Source organism: Alosa sapidissima, chromosome 23 (assembly GCF_018492685.1).
Source record: "Alosa sapidissima isolate fAloSap1 chromosome 23, fAloSap1.pri, whole genome shotgun sequence".
Taxonomy (NCBI): domain Eukaryota; kingdom Metazoa; phylum Chordata; class Actinopteri; order Clupeiformes; family Clupeidae; genus Alosa; species Alosa sapidissima.
Window position 1 is genome coordinate 921,744 of NC_055979.1, and position 23,719 is coordinate 945,462.

General features: G+C 40.6%; 1 protein-coding gene and 1 long non-coding RNA gene across 4 annotated transcripts; one reads left to right on the plus strand and one right to left on the minus strand.

The window, feature by feature from the left end:
- Positions 1 to 220: 220 nt before the first annotated feature.
- itgb6 (integrin, beta 6) lies at positions 221 to 23,610 on the plus strand. Of its 3 annotated transcripts, none has more exons than XM_042080127.1 (17): positions 221 to 603; positions 4,772 to 4,850; positions 5,178 to 5,257; positions 5,354 to 5,549; positions 5,785 to 6,031; positions 6,363 to 6,528; positions 7,457 to 7,618; positions 7,929 to 8,024; positions 8,465 to 8,554; positions 10,370 to 10,504; positions 14,407 to 14,666; positions 14,815 to 14,966; positions 15,780 to 16,002; positions 17,057 to 17,157; positions 20,555 to 20,671; positions 22,570 to 22,736; positions 22,978 to 23,610. In XM_042080127.1, exons 2-17 carry the CDS (start codon positions 4,790 to 4,792, stop codon positions 23,077 to 23,079), a joined length of 2,355 nt encoding a protein of 784 aa, XP_041936061.1. In that variant the 5' UTR covers positions 221 to 603; positions 4,772 to 4,789; the 3' UTR covers positions 23,080 to 23,610. The 3 variants fall into 3 exon arrangements, with proteins under 3 accessions (XP_041936061.1, XP_041936062.1, XP_041936064.1); XM_042080128.1 differs by lacking the exon at positions 221 to 603 and adding an exon at positions 4,589 to 4,607; XM_042080130.1 differs by lacking the exon at positions 221 to 603 and adding an exon at positions 4,660 to 4,678.
- LOC121698233 lies at positions 14,861 to 22,108 on the minus strand. The gene is made up of 2 exons (XR_006026725.1): positions 20,711 to 22,108; positions 14,861 to 15,245 (listed from the first exon to the last, which is right to left on the minus strand). It is a non-coding gene; the product is annotated as an uncharacterized LOC121698233 (long non-coding RNA).
- Positions 23,611 to 23,719: the final 109 nt, after the last annotated feature.

Sequence of the window (23,719 nt, forward strand, 5' to 3'; positions counted from 1 at the left end):
TGTCAATCTCGACAATGGCCTCTCTCTCACACACACTCTCTCACTCTCTCAATCTTTTCCTCCCTATCTCTCTCTACCCCTCCCACTCTATCTCAGTCCCTCCCTCTCGTCCTCTTTCTCTCTCTCTGTCAGTAATGAAGGGGGCACCGGGACTTGGGCAGAGCGCCAACAGTTGCTGCCATCATTCAAAGCCCAGCCCGGCAAGTAGACAGAGAGAGAAGGGGGGGGGGCTGTGCGGCCGGTGGTGGGCGAACTCTGGGCTGGAGAAAGAAAGACACACACACACACACACACAACGAGAGCCCTGTGTGTCTCTTTGTGTGTGTGTCTGTCATGCTTCATAAAGTCGTGTGCTACATCAGGTCTACTGTTACTCTGCGCAAAGCCAATGGACAAACACGCTACTACGCCCAGGGCTTAGAGACGAGGGGACAGCGGAGAACTGACAGGCTTCTACTTTTCTGTTGGTGTGGAGCGGTGTGCTGGGGGAACTGAAGAGGGAGGTGGTGGTAGTGGTGGTGTAGGAGGGAGCGTCTTTGTTTTTTGATCACAACACGGCGAGCAGCGGCAGGGACAGCATGGTATCGAAGGAGGGCTCTGCCGGTGAGTGTGTGTGTGTAAGTGTGTGTACGTGTATGTTCAGCAGCCTAGCATCTCAGAGATCATGCAAGTCAGCTCAAAGGTTAGAGCTGTCGTGGCGACACTGTTCTAGCAGGATTGTATGTGAATAGCTGTGTGAGAAAAAGTAAGCAGCATAATTCACCAGTGCACATGGTAGAGCATCTGGCTTAATTCAAAGATTTATGTTTGTCTGTGTGTGTGTCTGTATGTGTGTGTGTGTGTGTGTGTGTGTGTGTGTGTGTGTGTGTGTGTGTGTGTGTGTGTGTGTGTGTGTGTGTGTGTGTGGTAGAAATTATGCAAGGGATCCCCAGTAGATGGAGAAAAGAAACTGTTTTCAGTGTCAGAATACGTACATCTTGTGGAAGAGGAAATGAATTTCACATGGAAGCACATACACACACACACACACACACACACACATATAAAGTGATGTAATGCTTAATGGACATCTGGACAGAGACATACAACCCAAAGCGTACAGCTGTGGACCTTTCCCAGCAGCCTCTAGTGAAAGCTGACTGTATTTGGCTGCTTGTCTGTGGCCGGAATGCACATTCATTCAGTGCGTAGACTAAGACATTCGCCCTTCACAATATGAATGAAAGAGTAAGAAATGTGTCCATGAAAGACATGGCAGTGGCTCTGTTAGTCAGTCTTTACTGGGCTTCAGGTAATACACCCTACTGACTAGAAGCTGATTGAGAGAATGGATAGGGGAGAACATGAGTTCCCAGAGGCAGAAGAGAGGAATGATAGAAAGAAAAACACAGGCAAGGGAGATGTCATGGGTGTTGGAGAATCCAAGAGGAAAGGAAGAACAAAAAAGATGCAATAAAGGACAGAGTAGAAAGAGAGAGCTGAGGTGTGGATCATAATGATCATGATGAATGGGATTTAATAAACAATAGCACATGGTGGAATTTGACCAGGGGAAGATTGCACCTGTCTGATATTCAGGGGTGGGCAGCAAAGTCTATTTTAGTGATGGGATAATACCCCCCCCCCCCCCCATCCCAGATTTCCTATGCGTATACATGCTCCTGAGGAATCACTTATAATGCAGGAATCGGATGCCACAGCTGCTACAACATACCACCTGTTCCTGATAAGCCAGCTGGATTCACTCACCCCTTCATCTTTCCTTTCTTTCTCTCATTCACCTGTTTTCTTTTTTTCATTTTCTCTCTCAGTCTCACATTTTCTCTCTGTCTGTCTATCTTTATGCATAATATGTCTGTCCAATGTCTATCTATCAGTGTGTAGTCTCTCCCTCTCTCTTTTTTTCTCTGTTTTTGAGAGAAATCCAAGACAAACCTTCATGTCAGAAATGAATATGAAAAAAAAAAATAGCTTACACTGCATTGTATGTGTAAATGATATGGAATCATTATAAAACACTGTGCCACTTAAACATTTGCATGTTTTCAAAGTGTCACTGACATCAGCTAACATTACTTCTGATGTTAATCATTACATTTGTTCCAGTCACTTAAAACTGATTTTAATTTGGCAACTTGTGCAGACTTCATGTAGGTTCCTTGGTGTTAACCATTAACAGGGACCTTCAGTTTCCCCGAGGCTGTTGAAGGAGACATATTGACTCACGGTCTATGCAGGCAGGCGTGGTCACCCCTGTCACACTCGCTCAGACGCACCTGTTAGCTTGATATGCGTCATATTATGGTTTTATCCTTCTGTATGTAAAACAATAGTGTGCTTTTATCACTTATTACCTTTAGAAGTGTAATACAATGTTTTTCAGTAGCTTCTCCATAAATGGCATTGAGTATGACATATGACAAATTAAGACATTATAAAATAAATAAATAAATAAATAAATAAATAAATAAATAAACTAGATGTACTAGTACAAATAAATAAATAAACTAGATGCAAAATATGACCGCCGCTCAGTCCTGTACATCCGTTCCGCGAAAATAAATCACACTTCAATTTGTCTCCATATTTTACTCCATCCCCCACTCTTGAAACTTTTGTGTATGCTTGTTTGGCATGCCTGAGTGTGTGTGTGCGGCTGCACAGAAAGTAGCCTACTGGTGCTGAAAAGGTGAATAGAAAAGGAGATGGCTGCAAACGCTAAACTTCATGAAGATACTGTCTGTATAAATCGTCTTGTAAGTAAACAGTGCTTTTTCAAAGTTCTCAATGTCTCGTTTTAAATGTCAGGGCCCTCGGAAGTCTACCAATGAAGTGTGGAGATACATTGAGCCTCGTAAATGGTGTAAAACAGTGATTTATTTGCATGGCTAGCCCGATGCCGAAGCACCACCATTGAAAAAGCTGTTAGTAGCATCGGCTAACTAGCGCCAGATTTTGGAGTGCAGGGGACAAGCCGAGATGGGCTATGAGACAAACGTTCACAATCATGTTTCAACACACTTTAGGTCAATATCACACCGGAATTCTCCTTTAACTTCCAACAAAATTACGTCTCACTGCAACGATGCGCCATCTAGTGGACAAACGACTACTTATCGCCAATACTGGAAATGCAGCCATGATGATGATGATGAATATTTGGCTTTCTTTTAATCCTACTGAATTTGTAATTATGTATCGGCCATTCTAATACCGATAGTATGTGGGTGCCTGTTTGTGTGTGCATGTGTATATGTGTGCACCACCATCTACAGGCCAATGAGTGTACAGTCACTAAATGTACACATAACCTCATTTTTTTTAGACCCCCCCCCCCCCATGGATGAAATTCTACGAAACTTGGCATACCCCCAGAGAATGCCAGGTCAATCATACACATAAAATTTGGTGCAGTTCTGAACATCTTAACTGAAGATAGGGGCGATTAAAGCAGGATAATATTGCATTTTTATTTTTTACCGGGGGGTGCAAATCACAAATGAGTGATTATGGGTCAGGTTGATGTGGGCCCTTGAGACCAACATACCATAAAAGATTCTTCATCCTCAGTGCCACGGTTCAGGTAGTTATTTAGGAAAAACTGCTTTTTTGCGGTTCGGGGGGGCCCAGCGGTGGGGGGGAGTGGCCCCCAGGGACGAAACGAACATTTTCCGTAAAAGTCTAGTGGGGCTACATACCCACCAAATTTCATGTGCACCGGTGTTTTGGTGTCCTGGGTATCATTGACCAAAAATTCAGGAAGTAGATGACGAAAAAAAAAAAAAAAAAAAAACCTTTGACAATCATTATATGACCGCTTCGCTAGCTTCGCTAGCGTTGGTCATAATAATATCTAAGAAATTAATCTCTTCCATTAAAAATAGAAGACTGGTGTGATATACTTATAGTGCACAGTAATGTAGTATAGACTACTTTTTACCTATACACTCTGGCTACAATATAACCACAACAAACGGCTATGTGTCTTTAAAAAAATCAAATAACTGGGAAGCCTACACACTACATACATGAGTGTATGTGGTGTGTGTGTGTATGTGTGTGTGTGAGTGCATGCGTGCGCGTGTGTGAGCTCGTGTGTCACAGTATATTGTCTTATCGAAACGATAATAATAAGATATTTATTTGATATTTATTTGAAATCGATTCAAGGACAGTAGTTCGATCAGTATTTGTTGACCCTATGTTGCATACCATATATTATATATTGCTTATGGTAACCTACAGCCTAATACAACATAGTCCAATTAGAGTGGATTTATTCACAGTCATTTTAATTTACACGACGTGAGTAACGACAGCAAGTTGAATGTTAAGTTACATGATAAGGGCCAATCAGATTGATTGAAACATGCGTCATTTTAGTTAAGCTAAAAAGTAAAGGCTTGGAGAACATTCAGCTTGGCATTACTTTATGGACATAAACATTTTGCAATTTATATACTTCTATTGAAGGTAGGCTATGACACACGCTTAGCCTGTATGCATACAGAATTTCTCACTCCACCCCTTGTGTGCACCTTACCACGAAAACGCATTCTAGACTCATGCTCTCACCTGTCCGGAAGTGAACATAAAAGGTTGGGCAGGTAAGTATGTCAGAAGAAGGTAGACTCTTGCGTTGCATTCAACGGGAGACAGTTGGCTCCATACCACCAAGGTTAAGTTAGTACCATTTAGAGTAGCTATCCATAATAGTGGATGTAAGAAGACTAAGAAGAATATTGTTTTTCTCACCTATTTTCCCTCGCAGCTGAAACCGTAAGGACTAATGGGTATTGCACTGGTTTTTCTTGGCTTTATTCTACAGTACTGCCACCGAACTGTCGAAGGTAAGATAAAAGCAACCACTAGCTTACATTAATGTGTTACCTAAGGATTCAAACTGACATCTATACCACAACATAATTGTGTCTCCCAGATTTTGTTTTTTAAACATCTCAATGAAAGATAGCTATTGTAAAAATATTCTATATGCTTATTTCTCAACATGTTTTGACGCGCTCGAGTTATGTGAAAACGTTGGTTAAATATACATGACATGTCATCTGATCTATCGGTTTTTTTTTTGTTCGCTTGTTCGTGAGAAACTGTAGTTGCGAGACTGAGAAACCACGTCCTGACCACGACTGTCTTGCATGTGTCGCTTTCTGGTCTAGGGACGTGTTCAGTTGGGAGCGCAGTGACTTGTGACCGTTGTCTTCAGCTGGGCCCCCAGTGTGCTTGGTGCACGCAAGAGGTAGTGCAAAACTGTTGCACACGTGTTTTACGCGTGTAAAATATGTAGGCTTCATGGTAAACAAGGTTAACAATCAAAGCGCATTCAACTTTACAGAACTTTACAGAAATGTTCTCAGTGAGCGAGCGATGCGACACTGCAGATGCTCTCCAACAGAAGGGATGCTTGAGCAGCTTTGTGGAGTTCCCAGTCTCTAGCATGGAGGTTCAGCTGAATGACTCCTTAGGAAAAGCCGACGATGCAAACCTTACGCAGATAGCACCTCAAAGGATATCAGTTAAGCTGCGGCCAGGTAGGTTAACCCACACGTGAGCCTATATCCAGTACAATTGGTGTAAGTTATTTGTTGCATAATTAGTTAAATCATTTAAACTGATGTTATGTTATGTAAATGTTACCTAAACTACAACTACTTGTAAGGCCTACATGCACTTTTTTGTTTGATATAACTCAGTGATTTGTAATCATGTGATATTTATGTGTAAATTCTTTGTTAAGATACGTTCATTTTTCTATGTTGTTTTCAGACAGTAGCATAACACTTCAAATCAAAGTCCAGCAAACGGAGGACTACCCAGTGGACCTCTACTACCTCATGGACCTCTCCGCATCCATGTACGATGACTTGAAAATGATCAAGAACCTAGGGTCCACTCTCTCCAAGGCAATGGCCAAGCTGACCAGTAAATTCAGGCTAGGCTTTGGGTCCTTTGTAGAAAAACCTGTGCTACCCTTCATCAAAATAACCAAAGAGGAACTGGAGAATCCCTGCTGGTACATATTCTGCTTACAAAAAACAGCAAATTGCATTTAATCATTTTGCATTTCACCTAAACGTACAGATTCATATTTGTAATCAGTATGTGGCTGTTGTTTGCACTTTGCTCAAAGAATTGAGCTATAGGAACTATTTGTGCAAATATAAATCAAAGCATTTGATATTCCTTTAATTTTAATCAAGCAATGGTATGGGTAAGGTTGTGCTTACTTTCATTGCGTGTGTCATTTTCAAGCTAAAAAACTGGATTGACTCCTGTCTTGATTTTTTCTTGCTCTCTCTTTTACTCTCTATCTCTCTTTCTCTCTCTCTGCCTCTTTCTTCCAGGGGTATAGATCACACATGTCTGCCAGTCTTCGGTTACAGGCATGTTCTGTCTCTGACCAGCAGCACACAGAGGTTCAGTGAGATTGTCTCCAAGCAACAAGTATCTGCTAACATTGACCTGCCAGAATGTGGCTTTGATGCCATCATGCAGGCAACAGTTTGTGGGGTAAGCACAATGACAGAATAGAATAGATAGATAGACAAACAGACAGATGTGGCATTTGCATTAGTACCCTACACTATAACAACCTATGTATGTATATATATATATATATATATATATATATATATATATATATATATATATATATATATATATATATATATATATACAGTATATATATATATTAAAAACAAACATATTCATACCCTTGGCAAATATTGATTTAATGTTGATTTTGTCTTGACCAATATGATTGTTCTGACTGAAAATGACACTGCCACATGGCACCACAAGGTTGTAAGACAATGTGGTAGAAAGATGGAATCGAAAAAAGAAGCGTTTTCATCTTTTCTTTAACATTTTTATGAAAAATGGCATGTCCAAAATTATTCATACCCTTTTTAAATAATCAGTGTAAATATTTGTTTTTGTAATCATACAATGATCCAAAACATACAGCCATACAAGGCAAGAAATGGTTAACAGAGAACAATGTCAACATTTAAGAGTGGCCCAGCACATAGAGTGGCCCAGCCAGAGTTCAGACCTCAATCCGTCAAAAAAGTGAGCACAAGGCCAGAGTGATGGCAAATAATGCCTCAAAACCCGGATTGCTGCTGAAAAGGTGCTGTAGGTATTATAAGGACCATTTTGAGAGCTTTGAATGCAAATAAAGATGTTTCCACTGATTATATAAAAAGGGAATGAATAATTTTGGACATGCCATTTTTCATAAAAATGTCAAAAAAAAGATGAAAACGCTTCTTTTTTTGATTCCATGTTTATACCACATTGTCTTGCAACCTTTAGCCATGTGGCAGTGTCATATTATATATTATATATTAGCCTATAAGGATAATTATTATAATATATATATAATACACTGACATATGGGCATATGCAAATTAAGTGCATTTGCTTTCGTTTTGAGGATAAAATCGGCTGGAGGAATGACTCCATGCGTTTGCTGGTGTTTGTCAGCGACGATGACTCCCACTTCGGGATGGACAGCAAAATGGCTGGCATCGTTCTCCCTAACGATGGCCAGTGCCACTTGGACAGCAACAATGAGTACTCCATGGCAGCTCAGCTGGTAAGGTGAAGTCTGCTGCCCTGTAACTCATAACTTGTGTAAGAAAATGAATGGTAATTCTGAAGCAAAGGGGAATGTATTAGTGCATTTGAAACCTGTACTGGTATCAAGTGGACATAAATGCATATATCCCTGATTACAGTATACTATCACTAGGATAGTATCCCTGATACTGAATGAATGCTATACAATTCCGTCTTGTTGTTCTGCTGTGGAATTGCTTTCAAAACCTCTCACTGAGTTGTGAATTACTCTTTGGCGTGCCAGGTTATGCTGAAAATGTTGTCTGTTTTGCTTTTGGCTCATTCAGGAGTACCCTACCTTGGGGCAACTAATAGAGAAAGTGGTGGAGAATAACATCCTGCTTATATTTGCAGTGACTGACAAAGTCAAACAAAACTATGAGGTGAGAACAACACCTTTCTGCACCTGCTCACCTTTATGTGTTATGTATGTATGTGTGTTCTTTTGGCTTTGATAAGATGTGTTTCCTGAAATGTGAGAGCCTTGTTGGAGGAAACAATATCGGCATGTTTCGCTGAGGGTAGATTCCATGATTTCGCTGAGGGTAGATTCCATGATTCACTGGATTCACATCTAAATAGCTCTGCTATAGGACAAGTTCACACAAGCTTCCATTGCCGGTTCCAACTTTAGCAAAGCAAAAACAATGCAGTTAATGTTCTAGCCATGGTACAGTGGACCCTCTCCAAAGACAGGTGGAACTCTGAGATCACCTCTGTATTGTGTGTGTGTGCATGTGTGTGTGTGTGTGTGTGTGTGTGTGTGTGCGTGTGTGCGTGTGCGTGTGTGCGTGTGTGTGTGTGTGTGTGTGTGTGTTTTCAGCATTACGCAAATCTCATACCTGGTGCCACAGTTGGCAAACTGGAAGACGATTCCAGGAACATCCAGGAACTTATCATGACAGCTTATAAGGTAAGAGCTCATTACTCTTAATGTGTGTTTGTGTGTATTTTTGTGTGTTACTTTGTGTACTATGTGTGTGTGTGTGTGTCTCTCCATACATTGGTGTAAAATGATCTGCATTGTATGAACATATTTGACATGAAACTAGACAAAAAAATTAGGCAAGCACATTAGTACACACACTGCAAGGGCAATTTGAAAGTGTGTCTATGTGTGTGTGTGTGTGTGTGTGTGTGTGTGTTTCTGGTGACCTAGCTCTAGGCCTCACCACTTCTCCTCTGCCCCAATCTCTCTTTTACCTCCTCTCTTTACACAACCCCATCCTCATGGGCTCCATCTTAGTGGTGGAGCAGCAAGTCCAAACATGTCCTATCCTCTGTCTTGCCTTCTATTTCTGTAATTTCTCTCGCTCTCTCGCTCTCTCTCTCTTTGTCTCTATTTGATTATCTTTCCACACTTTGTTCACAAGCCCTGTACTTTTCTGTAAACAAAAAAGTGTTTGTCTCTGTGACACAAAGAGAGAGAATAAAAAAGAATGTGTGTAACTATGTGTGGAGTATGCGCGTGTGTGTGTGTTTCTGATGTGCACCCTTCCAGGATAATGTCTCAAAGCTTTCAGATGTGAATCAGTGTTTGCCTTCTCTTGTCTGCTTGCTGAACACATGCAGTTCATCAGCATGCAGAACGGAGAATGCAGACACTGAATACATGCTGTATGTTGAGCTTATTATTATGTGTCGACACATGATATCCTTCTTTCCGGTGCATCTGACCAAACATGATCCCTCATGTGCCACACAGCCTGTTAGGTGTCACCATTACTTAGTTTTGCTTTGCTGCACACTGCAAATCTCATTTCAAATGTCTGATCATGCTACAACCATAACAGTAGTGGCTAACTATAAGCCTACTGAAATCATGTATTAAAATGGATTTCAAATTACAGATAGTGACGTGTTCATAGCAAATCTCACTGAAATGCTTGTACAACGTTAGTACAAGTGTACAAAGTTACATATACTGTATTAATCATATTATTGAATTAAATTAGCAGCTATGAATCCTTTTCTGCTATGACACTGGTTGACTGGTTTAAGGAAATATGAATGGAGCCACATGGATATATATATATATATAGATAGATAGATAGATAGATAGATAGATCAAACAAACAAACAAAGATTTCAAACAAAAAGAAAAACAAAAACAAACAAACACACATACACACATAAATCTCACAGACATAAAAATCACTCACAGAAATGTAAAAACAAAAGAGCATGTGGTATGGTATGGACTGACCAGGTGCGTTGAGTGTGTGCAATGGTGGTGGAGCAAAAGTGAACACTGCAGTGATTGATCTACTGTGTGGCGTGGACGCACTCAGTGGTGTGATACTGCCTTACACTGTGACTGCTTCCTCTTTTCCCTTCACATGGCTGCGCCCTGCACACCGCAGACTACTAAGGGAAAGAGAATGTGAATGCAAATGGTTAGAAAGGGGAAATATCCATTTCACAGTTATTCCAATCTTTATGACTTCATTTGAATGCAAAGTTCATCTTTAAAAAGAGAAAATATACAAAAACAGATTTGGTTATGTATGTCTGGTGAGGTGAGTGCATCTTTTGTCATGGCATGGTGTGTAAGAAAATGAATGAACTGTTTGTATGCTGTTTATATGCATGATTATTGCCATGTATAAGAATTGGGTATGTTTGTGTGCTTGAATATATGTATAAATGTTGGCTAGGAAGATAATTTTGTGTATATGTGTGTGTGTGTGTGTGTGTGTGTGTGTGTTTACAATTGGTGTCCATGCAGGAGCTGCGCTCTGAGATTGACCTGGAGGTTCTGGGGGACACAGAGGACCTTCAGCTCTCCTTCACTGCCATGTGCCAGGATGGGAGTGTTCACCCAGGGCTCAAGCGCTGCTCCAACGTCAAAGGCGGCGACATGGTATGTTGGCTTTCAGGAAGTATCCTTTTAGCTCTGCAGAAAATAAGTGCTACAAAATGATTAGGTCCTTCAGATTAGGTCCTTCCTTTCTTTCTGGCAATTACTGTGACGTCTAAGTGACGTTCGATAGATTATTGACAAAGTAATACATAATTTAAAATGAATATGAGTGAGGACTGTAGGAATCATTTCCTTTGAAATATTGAAATTATGAAATTAAAAACGATTTGCTTCATTTGTTCTCCTTAGAGAGAGTGTACGTAGAATGTAAGAGAATGTTTTGTCTTTTCAAAAGTAAGTGTCATTGTAAAGGTGAAGGATACAGAACAAGATGTGCTCAGAGCAACACATTGTATCATCTCGCCCAGCTCTCCTCAAAATGGCCTCTTCGAAATATTTTACATTTATCTTAACAGAAAGAAACACTGTGTCCATTCATTCATGTTCAACCAATTAACAGACAATCCTTTATCTAAATGAAACTGAGATTATAGCATGTCTGGGCAGCAAAGACTATGGTGATTGAGGAATACGCAGGGTGTTGGAAATGTAGCCAAGCAGTGGATGGGGCAGAGATGAAGAGGTACAGCCAGCACACAAAACATGTATTTCTGGGTTTGATCATATGAAAAGTGTGTGTGTGTGTCTGTGTATGCAGGGTGTGATTTGTTGGGGGGGGGGTGTGATATCTCTTGATATCCTCCCCTCTGCTTAATTATTTTCCTCTGACATCAGAAACACACTGTCACTGTCAGCACTCGTGCTGCTGACACAGTGGCTGCGTGATGACTGGCTAATTTGGCCTTGATCATGCAGGACATTTCAGAATGTCGACTGTGTAACCAATCATAAATGGCGAGTTTCAATAGAAAAGTTAGTTGGACAAATGAAAGAAAACGAGAAGGATACAGTGCAGCATATCGTCATATTTTAGAACCTTCAAAATCAGATAACTGATGCAGCTGCGATGGAGGACCACTCCACGTAGAGTAGGCTAGAACATATTGTCCGAAGCAACTTACATTATGTCAGGAGATATTTGCTGAATGTCACAAAAAGTGTTACATATTAGAAATTGCTTGGCATCGCTTATTCAATGGCTCTCTACTGAACTACCTGTATTTTGTGAAGGACGAATGAGAAACCACTGATAAATCAGCCAGTAGGCCTAGTGGACGTAGCCTACTGCAAAAGCGAATCTTGGTGGCTATTTAAACTATCTAGCGGGTGTTTTAACAGCTGCAAGAAATAGAGACTTCATGGTCATGGCCCATGTTCTGGTTTGTAAATTATTTTCATAACACTCCTAGTTGCCCTATCATAACTTCACTCTCCAAACTCTTCACTGCACTGTAGCCAGTATGACAGTAGGCTATTTATTTTCTTTACAGTAAACACATTTATTTTTTCAACTTTTGCAATATTACGCACTTGGCTACGGAAGCAAATCTGCATGAGAGAGAATGCACGTACGCAGCGATTACAAACATGTTGCACATTTAATGTGTAAGGTTTGTAGGTAACCAACAAACAAACAAAGCCAATTCACTAACTCAAGACTTTAATGTAATCATATACATTATACATTACATACAACAAAAACAAAAAGGATGGAGGCAGCAAAGGTAGAGGAGTAATCTCAGATGGGCAAGAACAAGGTAAATTTATATGCTTGTCAAAACGTACCCTAAGCTTAGAGGAGCTGATTATCATACCGAACTTGCTGTTGCAGCACACTTGCTGTTTAAAGTCATACACAACGGTAAACTAAAACTAAACTAAAGGTAAATGTTACAAAGATGGCAAAATTGATATAGGTTATTGTTAGCCATAACAATTACTAGGCTATGAATTGCTCGTTCATTTTTTTTTTTTTTTTTTTTGGGGGGGGGGGGGGTTACAAACTTATTCAAAATCATCCCCCCTCTGTTTTTCCCCCAAATTGCACCCTGTGTGTATGTAGGCTGTTTGTGTGTGTGTGTGTGTGTGTGGGGGGGGGGGTATGTGTGTGTGCATGTGTGTGTCTGTATGTGTGTGTGTGTGTGTGTGTGCATGTGTGTGTGTGTGAGAGAGAGAGAGAAAGAGAGAGAGAGAGAGAGAGAGAGAGAGAGAGGTGCATGCATAGGGATGTCCTTCCCAAGGTGAGACTAAAGTGAGAAAAAGAGACAAAAAAAGTAAAGCAAGCAAAGTATTTCTATGATAAAGTGGGAAAACTTTAAAGCAAACAGAATAGAAACAAAATAATCCAGGCTTACTAAATGTGATTGTGAAATGTGAAATGTGTCTGAGTTCTATAAGAAAATGAGCTGGATGATTCAGAAGGGAGGGTAAAGGAGGGTGAGTGGGTGGGGGACATTTATGGTACATTTTGTCACTATTCACTGCAGTAGACCTGCATCACTGTATGAAACATTACAAAAACATGAAATGAAAACATGACATATTACATAGAACTGTAAATCATCTGACTATCTAATATTTACAGATATCTAGGCTATATAGAACATTTATTTTATATTTGGCCTGTTATGAAATCATGTATTGAACAATTTAAGCACAGCTCAGCTTTAATAAACTCAAATAGCCTAGATGCATGCTTAGCATTTTGTGATCATTAAGGCTACTTTTACAAACTCTTAGTCAGCTGTCCTCTGATTTATCAATATATAGGCGATATTTGTAACATTTATTTTGTATTTGGCCCGTTATGAAATCATGTGGAACAATTTAAACACATTGTAAAACTTAAAGCCCAAATTTGGAGACATCCATGTATGTCGAACTTTACTGCAAATTCAAAACTGGATTACTCTGGAACGGCTAACTGTACAGGGGACTGCTTTACACCTTTGTGTTCGGTAAGGTCTCCTGTTTATTCTGATATATGGGTTGTCATGTGTTAAAAGAAGGGTTCGTAAAGTATTACACCGAGATGAATGGGTATGGAGATCATGGGACGCAAATCCCATGGCCGTCGTGGCCGCCGTGAAATTCCTACCCTGTGTGTGTGCATTTATCCTCTTTCTTTTAACCTTCCCAATGGCAAACATTGGAAGAAATTTAATTTATACTAGTGCAGTGCCCCAAACACTAGAAAACCCGTAGCCCAATTACATGCCCGCAGGAAAGCCTGCTTTAAAAATAGAATGATAAGGAGAAACATCATGCAGCTAAGCATCCAATAATGAATATCAAATATTATATTATAATACATTAGCCTGCAGCTGTTTTGAGTTAGGGCTATATGTTTATTGTTAAGCCTATTGAATAACTTCATGATAGAGAAGATCATCATATAAAATTTGCTATAATTTGCATTCTGAAACTTTCTTAAATTCAGGACCATTAGCCTATTGCTTGTTTGAATTTGGGACCTTACTGTCGGAATTGTCGTTTGTTTATTCAAAATCTCTAGTCCAAAGTAGCCTCAAAGTGTCAGTTTATTGTGTAATTTTTATGTTGTCTTGAAATCAAAAGCCAATTAGTGCTTCTTTTACTGATATATGTAACAATGTATTTTGCATTTCTTATCCAAACAATGTTAAACTTGGCACTGCACGTACTCGTGCCCGTAGCAAGACACCTGACACCTGAAGTTGAATCCAACCTGTGGTCATTTCCCGATCCTACCCCATCTCTCTCTCCCACTTCCTGTCACACTTCACTGTCCTATCTAAATAAAGGCAAAAGCCCCCCTTCCCAAAAAAATAAATAAAATAAAACCTGAAGTAAACTAGAAATAGCTTACATAATAATAAATAAGAATTTAATATAAAAATGCATCAAAATGTTAACCTGAACTAAACGCTATATAAATAAATACTGAACTGAATTGTAAAATTGAACTGGGGATATCTTTATATCTGCATCTTTATACCCCTCCCCCTCATTTCCCCTCTCAGGTGACGTTCAACGTGACGTTGCAGCTGGGCAAGTGCCTGCCGGGGCCACGGCATTTCCACATCCGTCCGGTGGGCATGCAGCAGGCCCTGGAGGTGGAGCTGGAGTCCCTCTGCACCTGCGACTGTCAGCGCACCCCGCAAGCCAACGGCAGCGACTGCGGCCATGGCACATTCACCTGCGGCACCTGTGTGTGTGAGCCTGGCTACATGGGGCCCAGGTGTGAGTGCACAGAAGAGAAGGCCCAGAGCAGTGACTGCAGGTGAGTCCTCCAGTTACAAGAAGGAAATCTGGCTAAACAAGCTTTTTGTGGTAAACATTTTCTCACTACCTCACCCTCTAGAGGGGATTTCTGACTGATTTTTGATTACTGTCATCAACCCCCCCTTTGCACTTTCCTTTCCTTGCAGAGTGGATGAAGAGGCTGAGATGTGCAGTGGTCAGGGCATGTGTTTCTGTGGGGAGTGTGTGTGCTACCCGTCCAGCTTTGGCCGAGTGTACGGCCCCTACTGCGATTGTGATGACTTCTCCTGCCCCCGCTTTCGAGGAGAACTCTGTGGGGGTCAGTAATCATCGTGATGGTGGCATGCGCGCGTGCACATGCAAATATTCACATTATTGTACAAACTCACAAAACACATTGATATATTCCATATGCCAAAGACACAGAACATCGTATACGTTGTTGTGATATGAAAATAACACATGCAATATTCCTATATACACATGTTAATACTGTATAGTGACACAAAATATGCTGTATAATTTACAGTACAAAAGTACTGCATAAAACCCACACAAAATACACAAAATACACACACACACACACACACACACATACCTTGATACATGTGCACGTAAAAGTGTCTTTGATTTAAACCCAGACCTGCTGAGGTGGTAAAATATTTCTCTGCTCCTGTGAAAACAAGAGGAATGAATGTAATTGAGACCAACCCACTCCCCCCTGTGGAATGTTAATGAAATGATAACACAGCAAATTAGCGTTTACACTCACACATAGCTTCAAGAGGGGTACATGAGACATGTGGTCAACTGCTGCAGTTGGAATGTTCCTACCATCTTGTCCTGTCTTGGTTATGGGTTTACTTTTACCTTAAAGAGAAAAGAAGAAAAGAAACACAAAGTGGGAGAGAGAAACATATGGTGTGTTTAGGTACAGTTCCATGCACTTTATATTTTTATTCACATATTGTGTGTGTGTGTGTGTGTGTGTGTGTGTGTGTGTGTGTGTGTGTGTGTGTGTGTGTTTGTGTGTGTGTGTGCATGTATGTATTTGTGAGCGCGTGTGTGTTTATTTGCTTGTCGGGTGTATGTGTGTGTATGCGTGTGTGTATTATGTCCTCTGCTTTCCCAGGTCGTGGTGAGTGTGACTGCGGAGAGTGTGTCTGTGCCCATGGCTGGATGGGAGAGTCGTGTAACTGCAGCAGCAGCATGGCGGCGTGTGTGTCGGCGGACGGGGCCGTGTGCAGTGGCAGGGGGGCGTGTGTGTGCGGGAGCTGTGTGTGCTCTGTGGCCGGAGCGTCAGGAGACACCTGTGAGAAATGTCCGACCTGTGGAGACTCCTGCTCCGCCATCAGGTAACACACCCCACCTGGGCAACTGTGCACACACACATGCACACACAAATACATACACTCTCACTCTCTCTCGCTCTTACATACACACTCACCCACATAAAGTGTAGAGTAAAGTGCTCTGTAGTTTGGATGAGAACCACAGTGCTCCGTAGTTTGCATTACAGTAGTTTCTGTATAGGTATATAAAAAAATTTTATATTGAATGTTTTCTAGATATTGACAAACAGCAAACACGGTTTGACTTATCTTTTTTCCTTAATAACAGAAATATAACAATGGTTGTGTTTGTTAGTGGTGTTCAAAATAATTTCACTTAAACAACTCCGGAGCCCTATTTGAGGATGAGTGTGCTGTACTCCTATTTGCTGCCAGTGATGTATTTATTAATCTCTTTGTAGGCTTTGATTATTTAATAACTGATCATTACTTATCACTGATACCTGGAAATACATGTCTTTGCTCTTGCTAAATCATGAACTTTAGGGTAGGCATTTCCCTAAAGGACTGATTTATATGCAGTTACGTTAATGGTACTAACAGACTGGTTTGACAGAGCCTTTTCCATCGGAGAGCGAGGCCTCTGGAGTGTGTTCCTCACCAAGTCACCCTGAGAGCTCTATGGTCTCTTTTGATGTGTGCCACATTACACCATGTACTCCCACCGTTAGGTCCAAGAGCAGGGATATCCTCTTCTCCTCTTCTTCGTATGTTCAACCGGCGTTCACTCTGATCCTCGAGGGGGATGGAGAGACACTGAGACACATCACACGGGTCCAAGAGTATTCCCTTTCCCCCTGGTTCCAGAGGCCCTGTGGCCGCCTCCATTCATCCAGCGCCAAGATGCTGAGATAGAGCGGGGCAGCCCTGGGAACAACACTTCCAAGTGGCCAGGACTTGTGGGAGTGCCTTGACTTGAAAGTGGACCCTTTTTCTTGCATTCAGAGATGCACAATGAAAGGCCCTTTCTCAAGGGGAGTGTTCTTTAAAGAGGTGACTGACTGCTTGTGTGTGTGTGTGTGTGTGTATGTGTGTGTGTGTGTGTGATTCCTCACAGGTCTTGTGTTGAGTGTCACATTCAGCAAGATGACTCTGCTGAGAGAGAAAGATGTCTTCATGCTTGCAGTTCTCCTCTCACCTTTATCAGCAATTCCACAGGTGAGTCTGTTTAAAAGTCTTTCTTCAATGACCGGTCATTCTTTCAACTTAATCTCTCTCTAATGTCTAATTCAGTGATGTGTGGTGTGTAGCCTTCTCTGGAGGATTTAAGATGTAATCTAAAAGACAAAATAAAACATTTTGTGGGTTGCTTTCTGAGACTTAAGCCCTTCACTCTCAGCCTCTTTATATTTTTCCCTGATTCATTTGGCGCATTATTGTGTCTTGTAATCACAAACAAGGTGTGGTAACACTCTCGTATAACAAAGTATCTTGTTCAGTCCCTCATTATTGTTGTACTGTTCTTGTTTACTTCATAGTCACTTTGGAGTGGCTTAGGGCCTTCAAGAGCAGCACTATTTGATAATGTTCATTCAGTAGTGCTGTATAGCCTGAGCTGGTCTTATTCATGACAAAGTCAGGACCACACAGACTCTCATTAGCTTGAGAGCGCTCCTCTCTCCCCCTCACCTCAGCCCCCCCCCCCCAATCCCCCACCCGCCCCCCTCCACACTCCGCCCTTCCCCAACAAGAGCCAGATTATTGTCTGGAGCGCCACTCCACAAAAGAAGACATGCTATTTACCTTGTCGTGTAGCTGGGGCTTTTGTTAGGGCCCATTGAACACGAGTGCTGCTCCTTCAGGAGCCCTTTTCACAGCGAGATCCTTTGTGGCGCAGCACTCACATGGGCACAAGCAGAGACGCGTATCTGATGGCGAGCTGTGGCTGGGATCAGTGCTGTGTACTGCTGTCGCTTCTCACTACCCCATGGCGGCCCATCAGGGGAGACACAATGGTGGCGACATTGAGCTAGGAGACTGAGCTCTGAAATGGCCATCACTGTCTCACTCAGAGAAACTGAGAAAGGGAAAGAGACAGAAGTAGAGGGTGAGAGAAGGACGAAAGGTGGAGGGAGAGGGGTGATATCAGTTTGCATGGCTCCTTCTTCCTTTAAAGAAATTATATAGTTTGGTGATGCCTTTTGTTGTAGAAACACTACTGTAGTTTAGTAATTTGATCAACTGTATTGACTTCACACAAAGGCAATAAATCAAACTGACACCAAAATGTCACAGTTGATAAATGGGGGGAAGGAGACACCTATGGAAATGCTGCCATAGAAATACAAAAACATGGATTGTTTTTACAATCACAATGCAATGTACAATTACAATGCAAAATACTATAAAATGCAACATTTTTGCATGTGCAGGAAATAACAACCAAAAAGCACATTAAGACACACTGCACTGTATATTGCATGCAGGCTTATATTTAAGCAACATAGCATGAGTGAGAGTGGGGTTGGTCATGGGTATTCCTACGGTGTTGTTCGGCCATGGGAATCATGGGAATGTCCATTACCATGATCACAAGTGCTGTATTGCTTTTATACAATAATTCTACCACAAACTAAATAATCTGAAAGCACCCCATTATTGTTTAAAAAATGTTTATTTGAATTTCGTTTTTACGCATCAAAAAATAAGAGGGGGATGTCCTCCTCCTTGTTGTCCCTGTCAAGGTTGCCAAATTGTGGACACCTTAACAGGCACAGTTATTACATAGTGTCACCGTAGTATTTATTGTAGTAGTATTTATTGTTGCCTAAGGTCTCCTTCGTAATGTAACTTGATTGTTAATCCTCATTTTGTAGATTGCTTTGGACAAAAGCATCTGCTAAAATAATTAATATAAATGTACAACCCCAAAACAGAAAAAGTTGGGACATTGTGTAAAATGCAAATAAAAACAGATCATAATATACAAACATGTCATAATATACAAGTCTCGTAAACCTATATTTAGCAGCAAAAAGGACATAGACAACATATCGAATGTTGAAAATGAAAAATTTGGACTATTTCATGGAAAGTATATGTTAATTTTGTATTTGATGCCAGCAACATGTTTCAAAAAAAGTTGGGACGGGAGCATGTTTACCACTGTGCTGCTTCACCTCTTCATTTAACACAATTCTGTAAATGTTTAAGAACTGAGGAGACCATTTGCTACAGTTTTGATAATAAAATGTTGTCCCATTACTCCCCGATATAGGATTCCAGTTGCTCAACAGTATGGGGTTTTCTTAGTCATGCTTTTCATTCCATTATGCACGTAATTTGACAAATCTGGACTGCAGACAGGCCATATTAGCACCTGGACTCTTCCTCTATGGAGAAATACTATTTAAATATGTGCAGAATTCATTTTGGCATTGTTTTCCTGAAATATTCAAGGTCGTCCCTGAAAAAGACATTGCCTGGATGGCAGTATATGTTGCTCAAAACCTGTATACATCATTCAGAATTGATTGTGCTTTGCCAAATGTGCAAGATGCCCATGCTGTAAGCATTAATGCTCCTCCAAACCGTCATAGATGTTGGGTTTCGAACTGAGCATTAAAACAAGTTGGATAGGTTGGATACTTGGATAGGCCCTCTCCTCTTTAGCCCAGATGAGTCCATGATTTCCAAAAAGAATGGCAAACTTTGATTGGTCTAACCACAGGACCTTTTTCCATGTTACCTCAGTCCATTTTAAACAAGCTCAGGCCCAGATAAGAGGGTGCTATTTTCTGTATCATGTCTCAATACAATTTTAACTGTTACATTTTGGCTGCAGTTTTTGAATTGAGTATCAAACTGAGCACATAGACAATGGTTATTAGAGGTTTTCCTGAGCCCATGCAATGACAGGTCTGGAGACAGGTCTGGTGTTGGTGCAATGCCATCTGAGGTCCAAAAGACTACAGCCATCCAATTTGTTTTTCAGCTATTTCCCCTGTTTGCAAAGATTTCTCTGGATTCGCTAAATGTTTTAATAATATTATGTCCTGTAGATGATGAACTTCCTAAATACGTCACAATTTCATGTTAAGAAGCATTAAAATGACATTGTTTCATCATTTGTGCACACAGGTTTACACAGAGTGATGAATACCCCTACATCTTTACTTCTAAGAGACCCTGCCTCTCTGGGACACTCTTTTTCATACCCAATTGTGTTGCCAGTTACCCTTATTAGTTGAGAAACATTCTTCATTTTGTTTTCTTTATCATTACACAACTTTTCCAGCATTTTGTTACCCCCGTCCCAACTTTTTGGTATCAAATTTAAAATTAACATATATTTTCCATGAAATAGTCAAATTTGTAATTTTCAACATTTGATATGTTGTCTGTGTCCTTTTTGCAACTAAATATGAGTTTAAGAGATTTGCAGATTATTTTTATTCACATTTTACACGTCACAACTTTTTCTGTTTTGGGGTTATAAATGCAATCCCACACTGGTGTCTCAAAGAGGGATTTGTTCTACTTATTACGTAGGTCCACATACACACACTCACACACACCCTCTTTCTCTCTGACAATCTGTGTGTTCTTCTGTCAGACTTTGATGAGAGTCAGTCCGTGCCCTGTTCCCTTCAGACCACCAGCGAGTGCTTCATATCGTTCAGCCTAGTTGAAGCGGACCATGGCCTCACCATCTACAACCTCAAACATTATGGTAAGGACCCCTCCCCCCCCCAGCCCCCCCCACCACCACACACACACCACCAGCATTGCTCAGTCACACAGCACCAAAGCTCACTGCTTTACCAGACGCACATTTCATTGGTCTCTTCCACTGCCAGATCTTATTAGAGCACAATGGCGTTGTTGAGGGAAACTTATATTCTTTTCCCCGTTTTAGCTGCACTGAAAGCAATGCGCTAAACTCTTTGACCTCAGGGAGGTAGTGGTGTGTATGGAGGCAGGTATGTGTCCTTCACTTGACACGGTGGCTTCAACACACACCTGGATAAGACTTTCTTCAGCATCTTGCTTAACGTAAAGGAAAAAGATGACAATAACATAAAGGTTTACCATAATGAAATAGTAAAAGTCTCTGTTACCTACTTAGGTTCCATTTGTCTTTCCAGTATTTTGGAAAGCCAGTTTAGGTTGGTTTGGATTGAATTTAAATGATTACATTGTAATAATGTTCTGTAAAATTCCACTTAAATAACTGTCCCACTACAGAAGTGCTGATATGCAGTGTGGGGAAGTAACGGAATACATGTATTCCGGATAACGTCTTTAAAATACACAATATGAGTAACTGTATTTAAATTTAAGTGGGTGGTATTCAGAATACAGTTACACTGATACATTTAATGGATTACACTTTAAATCATAATAACATGTACGCCATGGCTTTTCAAACTCAAATTCAAATATTCTTTTAACCACTCCATGTAGCCTATATGTACTGTATCTATCAGGTGGCTTCTTTCTATTTCCCTCTGTTTATACTGTTAGCCTAAATGAATAACCTCTCAGGGAATGTAGAATGTAAAATGTGTTTTGTTGTAGGCCAATTAGGCCTATATCCAGCCAGCATGTTTTAGGGCAGTAGGTTCTCATTTCTTGACAGTGTTCTGCAAAAAGGCATGTAACTCCCCTTGTGTTCATCAAAAAAGGTATACTTTGTTTGGTATGTGGTAGCCTTTTAGCCTATGTGCAGAAAACATCTCTCAAAACATCTCATTCTTCTTTGACACGGTTTCATAGCACATACTGTAGCTTATACTGTATATTAAATCAATCCATCCTCACTGTAAAGCAGATCATGGAATGTTGTTGACACTATGAGTCTTATAACTTCACATACCCTCACATAACAGTTTCATCCACTGCTAATAAAAATATAATACAACGTTCATGTAATCCAAAGCATTCAAAATACATTACTCACTTTTAGTAATCTATCGGACTACATTACAAAATACATTTTAGGGCATGTATTCAGTAATCTGTAGTGGAATACATGTTAAAAGTAACCTTCCCAACACTGCTGATATGTTAAAGACACTACATTGTAGTCACATCCTGTCATTGCACAACAAACAAAAACACCTAGTATAAGTATATATACTTTTTTGATCCCGTGAGGGAAATTTGGTCTCTGCATTTAACCCAATCGGTGAATTAGTGAAACAAACAGCATACAGTGAACAGAAGCACACACTAATCCCGGCGCAGTGAGCTGCCTGCTACAACGGCGGGGCTCGGGGAGCAGTGAGGGGTTAGGTGCCTTGCTCAAGGGCACTTCAGCCACGGCCCACTGGTCGGGGCTCGAACCGGCAACCCTCCGGTTACAAGTCCAGAGTGCTAACCAGTGGGCCATGGCTGCCCACCTAAAATATCTGCTTCTTAAATCTCTATCCTGTATGTCTATGATGGTTGGTACAGTACCACAGAAAGACTTGTATTTACAGAGGAGGCCATGATAGTTCTGATTGGTAGACCATGATAAAAAGCATTCACTACAGAACCTTCCAGAGTGTCCCCTGTCACTCAGCTTCCTTCAGTTTTCTCTAAAGACTAAAACAAAAATATAATTAAATCATCCTTGTTGTCCAGATTGCCCTGAGCCTCCGGACATTGCGATGATCGTGCTGGGTGTGTCCCTATCAGTTCTCACCATCGGAATCATCTTGCTGGGGGTCTGGAAGCTGCTGGTGTCTGTCCACGACCGCAAGGAGGTGGCTAAGTTTGAGGCAGAGAGAGCAAAGGCCAAATGGCAGTCGGTATGTTTACCCACAGCACCTACAATAACAGGATGGTAACACTGAAGTGACATGGTAAAACTGGTGTCTTTAGTGTATGTTGCTCATATTATTTGCAAAAAGCAGCACATTATAATAGATTTCTGTGAAAGTCATGTCCATTTAAAGTAAACAGTGGACACAGATGAATGTATGTTTCTTCTGTTAAAAATAAAGTCCATTTTTTCTTTTTTTTTTCCTTTTCTTTTCATTTTTCTTCAAGGGAACAAATCCACTCTTCAGGAGTTCTACGTCAACCTTCAAAAATGTGACATACAAAAACAATGGGAGGCAAAAAGTGGACATTGGTCTATCAAACTACTGAGTCCAGACTGAAAGACTACAGATGAAACGCACTCTAGCTGCTGACTGCACTGCTGACTTTTTGTTTGTGTGTGTGTGTGTGTGTGTGTGTGTGTGTGTGTGATAAAGAAAGAAAGGGAGGTATTGATTTTTAGAGAATTCTCATAAAGATTCACCTTATTTTCTGAATCAGATGTTTGGTGTATTCAGGGATTTTTACATTTTTGAACTACCATGACATTACAGACTTATGTTACTACTGAAAAAGTACAACTACTTGGTTTTGCCACTGATTCTTCTGCTTGACTGGGCACTGAATTTGTTTTTAGTGTTTAGGGGATATTTGTGTGCTTTAACAATATGACCATGATTTAATTATTTTAACTTTCTGTATGTTTAGGGTTTTCTGGAAATGTTGGCTGAAACACATTTGGCCTTGTTGTTTTTTTTTATTTTTTAATTGAGGCTGAGCCTTGAATTTTTTGATCTGTGTGATAAAATGAGGATAATTATTAAAATAAATTTGAACTTGGCTGGATCAAATAACTCCCACGACGTGTGTTTTTTTATTATTATTATTATTATTATTATTTCTAAACTGCTTTCATTTTTCATTCCACATTCGAAGGGTTACCATAACGCGTATGCCTACATGTACTTCT

Bases quoted from the DNA above. Each gene is read 5' to 3' on its own strand.
- itgb6 (XM_042080127.1), top strand. From the start codon at position 4,790: ATGGGTATTGCACTGGTTTTTCTTGGCTTTATTCTACAGTACTGCCAC. The intron at 6,032-6,362 runs GTACATATTCTG...TCTTTCTTCCAG, and splicing joins GAACTGGAGAATCCCTGCTG to GGGTATAGATCACACATGTC. The intron at 22,737-22,977 runs GTATGTTTACCC...TTTTTCTTCAAG, and splicing joins CAAAGGCCAAATGGCAGTCG to GGAACAAATCCACTCTTCAG.